This window comes from Rattus norvegicus, chromosome 19, assembly GCF_021556685.1.
Source record: "Rattus norvegicus strain SHRSP/BbbUtx chromosome 19, alternate assembly SHRSP_T2T, whole genome shotgun sequence".
Classification (NCBI taxonomy): Eukaryota; Metazoa; Chordata; class Mammalia; order Rodentia; family Muridae; genus Rattus; species Rattus norvegicus.
In genome coordinates, this window is record NC_141552.1 from 19,703,204 (window position 1) to 19,718,676 (window position 15,473).

The following is a 15,473-nucleotide window of genomic DNA, read 5'->3' on the forward strand; positions in this document are numbered from 1 at the left end:
AATTTGGTTTTTTAAATAAAGTTTTATTGACATCGCCATACTCAGCATTTACATCTTGTTCAGTGCTGCTTCTGGCTGCAGCTGCAGGGCTTAGGAGCCACAGAGCCCTTTAGGCTCCCAGAGCTGAGAGCATTGACCATTTGCCTTTTTTGTGAAAGAGGTGACTGACCCCTGTGCTCGAGGTGGCCTTTCCGTGCCCTTTAACCCATAGCATAGGTCTCTGTGCCATCCTCTCCCTTTGCTATGGTGTGCACTTCCTGGTACATTTCCGTTAGCTCTTGACATTTCCAGAGCATTGGGTCTTGCAAATTGAATTTGCATGGCACCAGGAATAGACCTGATAGCAGGGTGTGGGACACTCCCTATGGGGAACCCTGCCCAGGGGCATAAGCTTACTTTTCCAGTCAACTCCCTGAACAGTGAGCCTTTGTGGGACAAGGTACTTCACGACATGACTTGACCTCTCTGCAGTGCACCCAATCCCTGCTTGGCTCAGATGTCCCCCAGAGAGGTTGTGTGAGTGTCCCCAGTAGAGGCAGCACTCTGTGTCGTGGCATTGACATGGCATCCAGGAAACTCAAAACCCGAGGGACATGTCGGGCAGTTGGAAGCAGATGTCTGCGTCCATGGAGAGAAGGATGGACTAGACACTCCTACAGGGGGTGAGCTGAGAAGCACTTCCTTGGCTTTTTCACAGCCCTGTAGGCTGCATGCCATGCTGAGTACCCATGCTGTGCTGAAGCCCCAGGCTTTGAGTCTCCCACAGCTGCTGTGTCCTGGGTCCAGGGTAGGATTAAGCAGACTTCAGCAGGAGAAAGGTGAAAACCCTGGTTGCAGTGTGGGGATGGCACAGTCATAACACTCCTGCACATGAGGCCCCTGACTTAGAGCCGTATAGCAGCTGTGACAAGCCAGCTCTGGTGACACTCATCTGCAATGCCAGGCCATGGGGGGTAGAGGAAGTAGGATCAGTTGTTTAATTATCCTTGGCTACATGGCAAGTTCGAGGCCAGCCTGGGCAACTTTGTCTATGAAAATAAGACAAAACTAGGTCTTGACTCTGAGCATCACTGCCTGTACCTGGCATGGTTGCCCCACCCCAGGTAAGAAACCCCTCTGTCCAGAGGCCATAACTGCAGGAGACCCCTGGCCAAGTGTCTATACAGCGCCCTGTTTGACTGGTCTGTGCTGAGGACCAAACACGCTCTCCTCAACAGGAAGGACATGGGAGAGGCTGTTTCTGTGAGGTCCCGGGCCCTGAGACGGCCAAGAATAAACCCTGTCCTTGGGAAAGCCATGGAGACTAGGAACCCAGGGGATCTCTGCAAACACCAGGGCTGGCAGGGGACTCTCATCCTCTACAGCAGCTGCTCTCAATCTGTGGGTTCTACATCAGAGCTCCTGCACACCAGACATTTACATTACAGTTCCTCACAGTAACAAAGTTACACTCATGAAGTAGCTCTCCAATAAGTTTATGGTTGGGATCACAACATGAGGAACTGAAATAAAGAGACACAGGATTAGGAACGGTAAGAACCGCCATTCTATAGGAACCCAGGCATCTGTACTCGGTGTCTGGAAGTGTGATAGGCTAGGCTTCACCCTCAGCGATGCCAGCATGTGGGCACCAAGCCCAGGTTCCACCCCAATGCTTCCTGGATATATGCAGGCCTGGTTCCATCAAGAAGTAATAAAGGAACCCTTGGTAAAAAACACTGGGTACCAAACTGGTCAGGAAAACACACCCCTCTGCTGCAACTCCTCTCAGGAGGGCTAGTCTTTCCAGGAGGCCCCGGCTATAACCAAACCTTATCTCCCAGTGCTTGCCCATTGGTGTCTTGGCCATATTCAGATTTGAGGACTTTGAACAGAATAGCTTCCAGCAGATTTGCATCAATGAATCCAACAAGCAGTTGCAGTCCTACTTCACCCAGCGCATCTTCAAGCTGAGGCAGGTGAGAGTGGACACCTATTCCCCAGCCCAGCCCAGCCATCACCCTGAATGTCAGCTGTGTCCCTCAGTATCAGCAGGATGGGGCCTGGGCACCGTAGGTTCCCCAGGACCTAAAGCTATGTCCTTGAACTCAGTGCCATGCTCAGCCCTTCCAGCCTCTTTCAACCCTTCTGGAAGCTCAACTGCTCCTGCAGCAAGTCAGCAGTGTGCACATTCTGTCACGTCATTTGTGTGTGTCTACAGGAGGTCAGAGCCTGTCCCCTCTGGTCCTTTCTTTTGCTGTATTTGCCTTTCTGAGGAGGCAGCACCCACAGGTATGGGAGGCAACCACATGCATATTCTGCAGCCATGTCTGATTCCTCTGAGGCTCAGTCCCACTTACACACCTACCCTCCAACCTCCCCCCTCCGTGTCACCCCTGGGGCTCTGTAAACCTTCCTGCTTTCTGTCTTTATATAACTGGTGACACTGCAGCCCTCAGTGGTGTCATACAGTGTTAGTTTGTCTTTGCACTGCCTGGAGGTCTGACTTAGGAGAATGGCTACCATTCTCATTCCTGTTCAAGGATCAGAATCTGAATCCTATGTAAGGCTGAATAATATTCCAGCACATGGCTGGGCCATGTTGAATTCACACAGTCACCTATGGATTTTATGTTTTGGCTTGTAAACACACACATATAAGACTCAAGTGACACCCAAGTGGAGAATTGCTGGAGTCCTCCATGGCTTTCTGAACTGTCTGAGAGACCATCCTGTCCACAGTGTATAGGGCACCATCTACTCATAGCTCACACAGCATGAGAAGATTAGTGAGGGTTAACCTGGCTTCTCTGTCTCCTACTTTCTGCCACACTAGCCCTAGCATCTTTCTGTATTGCAGTGAATGTTTAGAACCCAGGAGGATGGCAGCTTCCTTGCTCAAATATAGCAAGTTCCTCCTTGCCTGCTTTGAGACTGAGTCTCATGCAGCCCAGGCTGGCTTTGATCTCACCATTAGTTACGATGGCCATGAACTCCTGCTTGTCATGCATCAGACGTCTCTGAGCGCTGGGTGACAGGTATGCACCACTCTTAAGTCCTGCCACTGGGACAAGAGTGAGCAGAGCCAGCTCTGAAGCACACACTTTGCTGGTGTCAGGGATGACTGACTTATGATCCTGTCTTCCTTGCCCATGGCCCTTCTCCTTGGTGCATGCCATCCTTCCTCCCTGTGACTCATGGGGGACACCAAGCCTGAGGATGTCAGGAAGAAGTTTACTTACTTCACTGGGTTGGAGGCTGTTAGGTTCCTGCGTCAGTAGGTGCGATTCAAGCTAGAAGGTTTGTGGCATGAGAAACTGGAACAGAACTGGAATGGCAGGAACAATCGTCGCCTGGCTCTGAGAAGACCAGGTGGGCAGAAACTCATCGTTGGGCAGGTAGTGAGCTCAAGACCAGGCTGGGCATTGCTCAGTGCACGTGAACAGGTGTGCTTACATGGACATGTGTTTCCCCCACATGGTCACCACTTATCCAGGCACGGTGAATACTCCAAGGAGCTTTTTATGTTTTAACATTGTGTGTGTTTGTGTGTCCATACATACATATACACACATACATTCGTACATAAACACGAATACACGTACCTGAAAACACATGCATATACATGACTATACACATTCATGCTCATGCACAGATATATACACACCTACATGCATACACACATACATACACACACATACACACATACACACATACATGCATACACACATACACATATACATACACACATACACACACATACAATACATATACACACATACAAATACACCTATACACACATATAGACAGACATATACACACATATACATATACACGTATACACATACATGCATACACACATTCATATCCACACGTACATACAGACATATACATATATACTCACATACATGTAAGCACATGAGTGGAAGCCAGAGGACAGCTTGTCCCTTGGTTCTCTCCTTTTTACCACGTGGGTCCTGGGGATTGAGTCAAGCTCATCAGACTTGACAGCAAGCCCCTTTAACTGTAGACCCCTCTCATTGGCTGCCAGTTGCCTCTTTCCACAAATTCTATCCATGGTGGAATGTTTACAGTTGTTATTCTCCTGATTCCTTCAGCAATAGCGCAGACATCATTTACACTGCATTAGGAGTTATAATTCATGTAGATGTCAGGAGAGCTGGAGGCGTGCATGAAGAAGAGAGCCCACTTTCAATGTCATTATGTGGTATTGCCTTAGGCCCTTTTATACACTCCCCTGGCTTTGTCTGAGTATATGTTTGAGGTCTCTCTATGACTGTGCAAAGAAGTAAGAGATAGGGCTGGGCCACAAAATAGGAAAGTACTTGTTCATCCAAAAACAAAAACAAAAAACAAACATACAAACAAACAAAAATAGCTCTAGGGTGAAATATTGGTGCTAGTGCTGAACTACACAGCCAGAAGGTATTTTTCTAAGTAAATAACACAATATTGGGGATGACAATATGATCAAATATCCTACAACATAAGTTTGCAATGTTACCTACATTTTATAAATCAAGTCTGACCACCGTTTTGGTTGTTTCCAATCCTGTCTGAGTGCATCATCACGGGAATCCCAAGGAAAATCAGAAATGGGTTCTTGAAGCTGTTGCACAGGGCCAGTATAGACCTAAATACCACAGAGGAAACCTTGATTCTTATCACAAGGGATCATTCACCATCCCTCTTGTCACATAACTTATGACAAGACGTCACCTTTCCTAAACTTAGCCTTTTTCCCGAGTGCTGCAGAAGGGAAGACCTGGTGTCAAGGGGTCTGGATTCAAACCACAGGACACTGAATTCATTTAAATAGGTGTAGTTTATTAATGCACACACCAATACAGTTCAACCAGAGCAACAGCTCACAACTGTGTACTGGACATTGCTAGGCCCCGCTCATTGCAAAATCCACATGGGCTGGTGCACAAGTGTTGGAAATGCTTCGGTCTGTGGGCCCTGACTCAGGCCATTTTACACATAATTGTTCCTATTTTCCTTGAATCTATTGGTTCCTATGTGAAGAATACACTTGGGGAACTTGTTAAGATTAACAAACCTCATAACATACAGAACATAACAGGGTATGTGACCAGCACCACACAGTTCAACGTCAGAGTTTTTTGTTCTTTGTTAGTGTTTTTCTTGGCATCCATGATGTGGAGGCGTATTACAGAGCAATAGGAAAGAGCTGGCTGCTGTGTAACAAATTCACTGCTATTAAGGTAGGTATGGGGGCAAGACCTCAGGAGTAGCCCTTAAGATGGGAAGGAGATGATGTGTTTGATAACTGAAAGGAGCTGCCTCAGCTGTGTTTCTCTGCCTGCTCAGTGCCCATTCAACATCACTCTGTCCCTGAAGAGGAACTCAAGGTCTGCCCCCTGCTGCCTGTGAGCCAGGAAGAGGCACAGAAAGGCAAGGCCACAGCACTGGTTTCCAATCCCTCAGTAATGCTGGATTTCCAATAATGTACTTGTATACACAAATACACTGTGGTAAGTTGCAATAGATACTAATCATTTCTCACATAGGGCAGCAGTTGATTGACTACAACTAATTCTATTAAAAAGAAGAAACCTGGCTCCTGTAGAAATATACAAAGAAATATCTAGGATGGTGGGGGATGAATTCTGCCATGGACTGAACTCGTGGAAGTGGGGTTGGGAGAAAGATGCTGGTTAAATAGCCCACCAGGTTCACATTGTGTCAACTTGATTTAATCTAAGGACAAAGAAGTGGAGTATCTCTGATGGCTTTCTTCTAGTCCCTTTAAAGCATCACTGGGGTTTGAACTCAGAACTTCACACTTCTTGATGGGGCAACTACACTCAAGGAAGCTTAAGACTGTCATAGGCACAGTATTATGCTATATATACAGAGTAGATAATACTAAGATGTTCAGATGGTGATGTCCATTTGTATGCACTCTTAATGTGGACCTAAAAAAAGAGAGATCAAGGTCCTTAAAATAGAAAGATCAGTTCCAGTTGTTTTCTACCATTCCAAACAGAACGACTGGTAGGGAGAGAATGGTAAATAATCGAGAATTCGTAGATGATGCTTTGAATGAAGTGTGGATTTCTGTGCTCATTTAAACAGGGTCTCAAGTATCACATGTTGCCCTCTACCTGGCTGGCCAGGATCACTTTGAGCTCAGATAAACCTTCTTTCACTTTGCAATAAATAGGCTTATAAGAGTGGCCTCCAAGGACTGTGCAGACAGCATTAGCCTTTCACAGTTGAGGTGTGTAACCCACAACTATAGTTTTACCCATGTTTTTCCATGTCTACCAGCTATTTCAGATTGTTGCTGTTATATGCCTGACAATCAAGGATGCAGAAAAATAACCTGATGCAGAGTAAGGACATGGTGATCACATGGTGCCTCTTCCGTACGTTCTGGATGAGGTTTGTTAAAATTCCAATATTGCAAAAAGCTTTATATAGGGTCCATCACATTAAGGGTCACTATGCACTGTTCTATCTAAAATGGCCTAATCAGAACTGAGTCCCATATAACACTTCCTGCAATCCTCATATGAGAAGCTTGAGCTTTTAGTTTTGACTTTTTCTTTTCTCATTCTTTCTTATTTTTTGCTATATAAGTTGAGACAAAGATAGTTAAGGCCATGAATTTTCCCCCAAAATTTGAACTACGGATGTGATCAATCAGTGTTAGTGGGTGCATTCTATAAAGTATTCATTTTTGACTATGATAGATGCTTTTGTGTTTGGTGGGGTGGCCATTTCCCAGTGTACAGGTGCTGGGACCTTGCTCTATCCACTTAATGATGTGTATAGCCTCATTTTAGACGTTTCTGTGCCACCCTCTATATCTCTTGTGTATTTTATTTTTCTGATAAAAGCTCATGGTATATCTTACTCAGGCCTGTGAGCAGTGCTCCTTTGGTGACGTTGGTGCAACGAGCAGAACCCCACAAGCAGCATGAGGTTCCCTTCACTGGTGTTTCCAATATTGCACTTTCCTCTTCCAACTGGTCTCCACACATTTCCTAGCACCATAAAGACTTCAACTCCTTCTCCTAAGGAATTTTCTGGCAATTGTCGACTGCTAAGCACATGACTTCATGAGTGTTCCCCTAACACACGCCCATGTTGTAACCTACCATGCAGACTATTTCTTGATGTGATATAAAGCACCTGTACAGAATGAGACAGGAGAACTTTTGAGTGCATATTCAAGCTGGTATGAAATCTCAGGAAGTTTTAATGGCTAACATTGGTGAATGAGGACAATTTGAGTTAGGATGAGACATTTTGGGGCAAGATTTGACAGGAAACATTCATTTAGATGCTTAGGAATTACTAAGGTTTTTTATAATCAAGCCTTGAGGAAAATTTGGCTTTGGAAGCAGGAGATGCTCAGTGGCTCTGCCCCAGGAAAGGCTCCTGGAAAGGGCACCTCTGCTTATGCTCAGTACAGGGAGAACATTAGCAGGGAGGGAAAGTCTGCTCCCCATGACATCTGCTGTCCCTTCTTGGACATTCTATTGTCTCCTAGAGAGTTCTGGCATCCTCTGTGATGTCACCAGTGTTGTAGTGACAACCAGTGCCCTAGTTTCTCTCAGTCTGTGTCTGGCGGTTACTAGCTAAGACATGTTTTCCTGTCTTCGCAAGCGTTTTGGGAGGGGGAACGTCGATTGTGGAGAGACTAGAGTGAAGGAGTCTGGCCTTCCGTCTCAAAGTAATGATGGACAAAGACAGCACTTCTGGGGAATGTGGAGTAAGTTCTGGGCAGTATATTTTGAGCTTCCTGCCAGGGTGGCTGCAGGCTTAAGCTGACCTTTCTAGCAATGGGCCACAACAACTGGAGCATCTGAAAAGGAATTGAATTTCCATGAATATCACAATTCCTTAAAGTCAAGGATTTCAGAACTTTAGTTTCCCCATCCCCACTGGGAGGATATGGTAAGGCCAATGCTATTATACTGTGAACTTCTGGTCTTTACTTTTCAGTTCATTTGTTCTGTTACATTGATATGATAACACCATCAGTAGTCATGGAGGGTCCACCTTTTCTGAGTTTAGACAGGACAGCAATGTATTTCACTATCATTGCTTCTTTAAATACAGTGGGTATCTGACAGTAGTAACAGGGAGAGATTGTGCTCCAGGCAATAACCTTATGTTCTTAGACCTTCTCTGATTTCTTCTAACTGGCAGGGTCATTGTTTGCTTTATATATTAGAGGTTGTATGTTACAAAAATTTTTCTACAATACCAAAACTATTTGGAACGTGTAGACCAAGATTCAGCCTGTAACCTATTCGCACTTCTGGGGCATTTGGTATTTCACATAGGGACATTGATAAGTCTGTTGAACATATCCTCCCTGGAAATGCGTTTTAAATCCAAAGTTGTTGGCTTAGAGTATCAGGGTAGGACATCTGAGTGTCTCCAATCACTCAAGTCTTGTGGATGGTCAATTTATCATCTGAGTTCTGAACCCACAGTGGTGAGGGTCCTGAAACCAAGCTGTACCCTGTTCAGCTGATGATAATCCTGGAGAAGCCATCTCCGTGGTCCATGTAAGCACGTGATGTCCGGCATAGGGAACACCTGGCTGCTTACATCTCTTGGTCTCTATAGAGTAGTGGGAGAACTGAAATCCACTGAGGAGGCCTCTTAAGCATAGACCAATCGCCTAGCATTGACACTGGGTTCCAGGCTTGTTCTCCTGTTTAGGCCTCACTGAGGTCTATGAACACTCTATGCATTCTCCCCATGCAGGTTCACTTGTGTTCTTCTACCTACAGATGCTGGGAGAGAAACATCATCCCCTGGCACTGAACTAAGGGAGAAGCAGGCCAAGAAGGAAAAGGAGAGGCTGATTAAAGAGCTGCAGCTCATTACCGAGGAGAGAAATGACCTGAGAGATCGCCTGAGGTTTCTGACAGAGAGATCCATGAAGAACAGGTATGAATCGCTCCAAATGCTCATGTTTCATTCCTGGGTCTGCAAGGTCACCTTCTTAACCTATTAAGGTTTTGGGTTCTAGAAAGCTGTGCCTCCCTAACCACCCTGTGCTAAACCTCAGCTCCCATATAGAGGAGATTCAGAACCTGACCCTTCCTGAGGAGTGAGATTGAAAATGGACTCATCTGCTTCCATTTATTTAAAAGCATAACTTGTAGTCTGAATGAAGAATTCAGGGATAAAGTCAGGGAGAGTGAGTTCCCAGTGTGCATTTGCAAAGCCCTTGACAGCTGGTGGCTTTGCAAGATTGTAATTGCAGTGAGTTTATGGTGAGTCTCTGTACTTGCTAGGCAGGGGACTGAGTGCTGGAAGATCCAGGCAGCAGCCTGGGGTAATATAGGACCCACCCTGCGTTCATATATTCCTAAATGCCGATGTTCATTGTATTCTATCATTTGGGGCCAGGCCACACTTCAGGCCAAATCCATATTATGAAGACCTGGAGAGAATGGAGGAGGCGGTCATGTCAATTCTGCACAACTTAGAGATGGAGAACACTGAGGTCCATGAGAACAACCATAAGCTGAAGAAGGAGATTACCTTCTCTAGGTAAGTCCTGGTCAGAAAGGCTATCACCTGTGGAATTGCCATTTCTGACTTTCTTTGTTCTGGATTGGACGGTCTTCAGCTCTGGTTCTATCTCTTGTGCTGTTTACACATCAGTGTTCCAGGGTCATTAGGACTCAGTTTTCAGTTCCATAAAAGACTGTTCCTCATCCCAGGATTGTCTAGGCATCTTCAGAAGGCTCTAGATAGAACAGTACTGATTGAAGTCAGCAGAAGGTTATTAGGCTGACCTGGACCTATGGTGTCACACCAGGTTTTACAAAACTCAGTGCGTGGACCACATGGTTAGCATGACCTTCTCTTGGTTCTACTGACCGTTTTTGAGGGTGTTGGCCCAGTACTAATTGATGTTGGCCCCATGCTTTGGGCTTTCATGGATTTCTTGTAGATCCATGTTCTTTCTCAGAGGTGTGGACACTAATTGGTGTCAGGCCAAGCAAACAATTTATTCTTCCCCGAATTAACTCTTTATGGTTTGTGCAGCAGCCTTATATGTATCAAGATGCATTTTATTAAGTCTTCATGGGTATGTGGGACCTGGTAGAGTTAGTGGGACTTGGGAGTAGGAATGGGAGAAAGGGACAGCATGATCTTACTATGCAGACTGTATTTCCAGAAACCTGCTCAGCCAGCTCCTGATGGAGAACACATGTAGGAAGAAGTTGGTCCCACTGAAGCAGGAGAGCAAGGAGGTACATCTTGATTGTGCACTGAACCAGAAATATTTGGTTGACTTCAACAAGAAAGATAAAGACCATCAACGGCCAGAACCAGCATTATCAGGTAGGGACGAGCAGATGTGTTAGCTTAACAATATCTGATAAAATTTGCCAATTTGATACATCTTTGCTTCTCTTACCACCTTTCTAATTTACACTCACAACCAGCCAACCACCTCATGTAATGGAATTGTTCATTGCTCTGCCTATGTACAAGTATTCTGGGAAGTTAAGCACTTTTCAGAAACTGAATTATTGTGCAAGCATATTTGTCTGCTCTTTTTGAAGCTGCAGTCTAGAAATGGTGACAGATGAATAACATATCATATTATTGCATATCCATGTGATACATTGGATCCTATGTAGAGTTTTGAACAAGTTCTTGGTTCTTTGACAAATGACACTCTGTGGTCATGCGACTTCTTGTGTAGGAAGCACCTTTCCGGGATAAGAACCAAGTGCAAATGTCAAATTAGTACTTGTCACTGGCTTCAACCTTGGTGACATATGGACATCTCCTTTCTTCCTGCAACCCAATGAGGTCTCTACCCATTGCCCTGTTCTTGGTTTGCACTGGTATAAGTCTGGGTCCCATATTGTCAGCCCACATTACTGTGAGGCTCTCTGGAGATTTTGTCCTGCCCACAGAGTTGGCAACAATGATATCACTTAAAATGTCCATGTCGACTGTTCAATAGAACTGAGGTGGTAGAAGGCAGCATTCTGACAGCTGGCTTGCATTTCCCCACCAAATCAGTGTCTGAAAATCTGCCTTCCTCTCCCAGGTCTCAGAAAGTGCAAGAGAGCTGGAATTGGACACACCCCAGTAAGAGAGCTTCCTGAAGAATAAGTTGCTTTCTCAGGAGTCCCTGATGACCAACATCCTGAATGGTAACAACATTTTTTCGATGAGTATTCATACTCTGAGTTAATTTGTCATTTCTTAGAGACTCTAAATTTATATACCACTAAGCCAGCCTGACTGATTGAGGTCTTACTTTCTTCTCAGAAAACAGCACTTGAGAGACAACTTGGGGGACCGCCTTTCATTATGTGTGCCAGAGGAGAAACAGCAATACGTCTGTGCTTCTAAATGTTCGTTAAGAATATGCTTTTAGAAATATTTTTGTTATGATTTTAATTGAAGTTTTCTTTTTGTTGTTTCATATTTATATGTTCTTGTTACTATTTTTACTTTCAAATATTTTTAAATATTTTTATTCATTTTAATCCTGTTTTGTTGTAAAAATGTATTTGTTATGAATAAAAATTGAATTCTATCTCTTGACTCTTAAGACCATCATTCTTACTCAAGGGTTCTGTCCCCTCCTGTGGACCTAGAACTGACAGCTGGAGATGGATCTCTGCATGTTCCATGGAGCCTGGGCTAATAAGTGAATTCAAAGTCACCAAGCGGTACCCAGTGTGATAGTGTCTTTTGTGTGGATAATGTGGCTGTTTCTCCGACACACACTTTGTGATGTAATCACTGACATGCTTTACCCAATTGTTAGGGTCCATGTGGTTCTTCTGAGAGACAACACATGCTCTACCCTGTGAGTCATCACCACAGCTCCTGCAGGTGGCTTTTGTTATTCCACATGATGTGCTGTATTAGGTGGACAGGATCACCTACAATTAAATAGAGAGATCTCAGGAGATGTGTGTTCACAGGGAACTTACTGAGCTGTGCATGCTCAACGTGTTAGGTTGCCAGGCATCCCTACAGGGCTCTGGTGTCCCCACTGCTCATTGTGGGTCAGGATCATCCTCCAGCATCACTTAGTGTCCCTATTAGAGCAGAACTTTCAGCTGTTATCAATGATGACTATATGTATTATACACATCTGATAAAATACAGAATAGAAACTAGCTTCTTGTAGGCCAGATTGACATAATGAGTTTTTTGATTGTTAGCAAGAAAATTATTTTAATCTAAGCAGTTTAGGGAGGAACCTCCAGAGCATCCATAGTGAATGCAGCCTGCAGCTGTGAACACAGGTTTCTTTTGGAGAGCAGGCCTGTGCAGGCCCAGAACCTAGGTGGGACAGTTCAAGCTACCCTTTTTCCATGGCCAATCTGGGATCGTATTGAGAATGTATTTTTTCCAGGTGACAGATTTCCAATTTATGGAATTGAACTAACTTACTGAGAGTGGAGGCGACTCACAGAGTTAAAGTACAGAAGGACCAATCCAGAATGTCCACAAAAGCTTGCTGTCACCCCAGGGCTTTTAAAAGCTCAGCACCTAGAGAACTAATGTAGTCTTTGCTTATTCTCAAGCTTAGGTCTAGTCATTCATTATAAGCTGACCATGACACAAAAAGTGTCATCTGTGTCACAATAGAAACTAGTTGTCACTAGATTCACCCCACACTATCACATCACTACCGTGTTTGAGGTTCTCAGTTACTATCTAAGAACCTGGAAGTGGCCAGGGTCTTGCTACACATACTCATAATTTATGTCCACATTGTCAGCTGAGAGTCTTCATACAGCCTGCTCTGTAATTTTGTAGAAGATTAATAGTGTTCTTGTGAGCACAATGAGATTAGGAAATCGGGGGATCCCAGGAGCCTCTCTGACTTCTAGCCCCCCATGCACTGCCAGATGCAGCCAGAGGACAAGGGGCTGTCGGTTCCAGGACTCTCCACATCCCTGCTGGGGTGCCATGCCCAGCCTGGAGAGTGAGGGTCGGTCCTGCTGTCCCCAGTCCCTCATGCCCAGAGCCTATCCACTGGCTGGCTGGGCTTGGCTTTCCTGTGCCTGGCCCTCCTTTGCCCATCCCTGCCCTGCCTTGCCCTGTCCTGTTGACTCTCACTACTTAGGCCAAAGAATTTGAGATTTGGGCTCCCTGGCCCTGCACTCAGAGCCTCTGGGAAGCAAGGAGACCCAAAGGGACAGACCCCAGGCCTGGCCCTGGAGTCGTGCATCTCCCCCTACCCAGAGGTGTATTCCACAGTTCTCCACTCCAAGTTTTGTTTTCAGGAACCCCAGCAGGTGGCGCTCTTTGCTGAGCCTTACATGTGAGCCTGGGATAGTGGTGGGATGTAAAGTGCTGGAAGTCTTTCAGAAAATTCAGGCTTTTCTCAAACTCTCTGACCATCCAGTGCCCTCCCTGGTTCACCCACCCTGTGGAAGGTGGGAATCCACTTTTCGATGTCCTGTGTGACTTTCCCTGCAGACTGGGCTCTCCTGCAGGAGATGCTTTCACATGCTTCTTTAAAAGCACCTGTTCCTCAGACATAGATCAGCTGTGAAAACAGGCTTCTTCAAGTCAGTGTGCGAGCTCCCCCTCCCAGCTTAGAGCTGCAACACCATAGGATCCTCCAGCCCCAGTGCTGGGTGAGTCCCCCAAAGGACTTAGAGCAAAGTGCCCCTTCTGAGATGTGACTTAGAACAGAAGGTTCAGAAGTGACAGTCAACCCCCAAGTGCTTCTTCCAGGAGAAAGCAACCAGCTGTCCCTTTGAAACAGTGGTGGCTCCCACATGACCCAGTTCTGTGATTGGAGAAGATTTTCTGGTACTTTGTTGCCCAGTCACAGTGGGGATACATTCTTGATCCATGCTCATTCCTACAAGAAAAGGTCCTCCTCCCCACCCAGGCCTTGAGGTGAACCCAGGTACTTAAAGATCAACGGACCAGAGAGAACAGAATGCAGTCCAGGGGAGAGGAGAGGCCAGAATGATCTTAAAGCAGAGAAAAGCCCCATATTGGCCATCTAACATCTTTAGGGTTTGTGCATATTGTGTACTTCAGAACCTTAAGGTCACATTTTCTGATAACACTGTTAGGAGAAGCAGAAGTCTACTGTGGGTGGGATTGTCCCAAGCAGGGAGGGGATCTGACTCTGCAGGCCTGGCCACCCTCTGTGTTCTCCTGAAAATAACTGTTGGTCAGCTGTAAATCTGAAGTGAGAATTGTTTTTTGTCAACTCAAACGGATGACATTTCAAGTCTCACACGCTATGTGACTTTACACACAGGGGACTTGAACTTACTTCTAGAGAAGTGACTATGGGCCGTCAGAGGGAAACCATTCTTGACTTTAGCATTCTGTCTGTATAACAGTCTACAGGGACTGGCTTCCTGGACAGACATGTTCAAGCAGACTCACATTGTTATGGGGAAAACCTGAGGCAAGAAATGTCCTGGGGACAGTGATTTCAGATTGTGCCTTTAGCCAGGAATCTCTGTTGTCCTTAAGGCCTGCTAAAACATGTAACTAGTTCAGGGCATCTCTTTCTGATAACTGTTCTGGGTTCTCCTGAGAAGAAGGCCTTACTTTAAAAGTATTTCACAGAGCAATGTTTCTCAACCTGTGGGTCGAGACCCCTTCCCAGGCCCTTTTTTTCTGATACTTTGCCTATCAGATATGTTGCATATTATGACTTACAAGAACAGCAATATTAGTTACAAAGTCGCAATGAAATAATTTTATGGTGGGGGTGACCACAGCATGAAGATCTGTATTAAAGGGTTACATCATTAGGAGAGATTTGAACCACTGCCATAGAAGCTGACAGATGGGAACAGACTCCTCAGATGAGTAGAGACCCATGGCAAGTGATACTGTGTCCTACCCTAGAACCCAGAGGCAGAATCTATCCCAGGAGTCTGTGGGTCACCTTGTCTTAAATTCTCCCAGGGTCAAGAATAGCATTGATCATCTCAGCAGAGTCAGCTTGCACAGCCCACCTCAGGCCCATGGCTTCCCTGTACAGAGAAGGATGTGGGTCTGAGTGACAGCCAGTGAGACTGAGGGGACCCTGATACTCATTTGCTTTGAGCTGTGGTTTCTTCACCTGTAAAATGGACGTGTTTCTGCTGAATTGGGTTGTTGTGGAGATTAACAGAACATACAACCTGCTCAGTGTCTGCCTGGCATGGACACCTGCTGGTTAAATGGAATTTGTTCATGGTGATGCATTTAAAAGAAGAATCTCTAGCCCCATAGTGTTAGATCCCGGGTTGTGGGGAGCGGGTGTGGCGGCAATCCCAAGATGGCGCCCGGGACTGCTGCCAAGTCTTATGACTAGCACCTGACTTCCTCATACATCCAAAAGTAAGCCACGCCCATCGTGAGAGCTGCGCAGGCGCACCATGACACAAGATCAGGCCATTTGGCGTGGACCTATGAACTGAGACTATGTAGACTGCACTGATGGGGCGTGGTTACTGGTTTTT

The 15,473-nt window shown here is 45.6% G+C and overlaps 1 protein-coding gene across 1 annotated transcript; it reads left to right on the top strand.

Annotated features, from left to right (window-relative positions):
* The first annotated feature begins 7,642 nt into the window (after positions 1–7,642).
* On the top strand, positions 7,643–11,566 carry LOC147999023 (disks large homolog 5-like). The gene is made up of 6 exons (XM_087595712.1): positions 7,643–7,747; positions 8,781–8,940; positions 9,406–9,549; positions 10,184–10,350; positions 11,072–11,177; positions 11,296–11,566. Exons 1-5 carry the CDS (start codon positions 7,741–7,743, stop codon positions 11,134–11,136), a joined length of 543 nt encoding a protein of 180 aa, XP_087451838.1. The 5' UTR covers positions 7,643–7,740; the 3' UTR covers positions 11,137–11,177; positions 11,296–11,566.
* Positions 11,567–15,473: the final 3,907 nt, after the last annotated feature.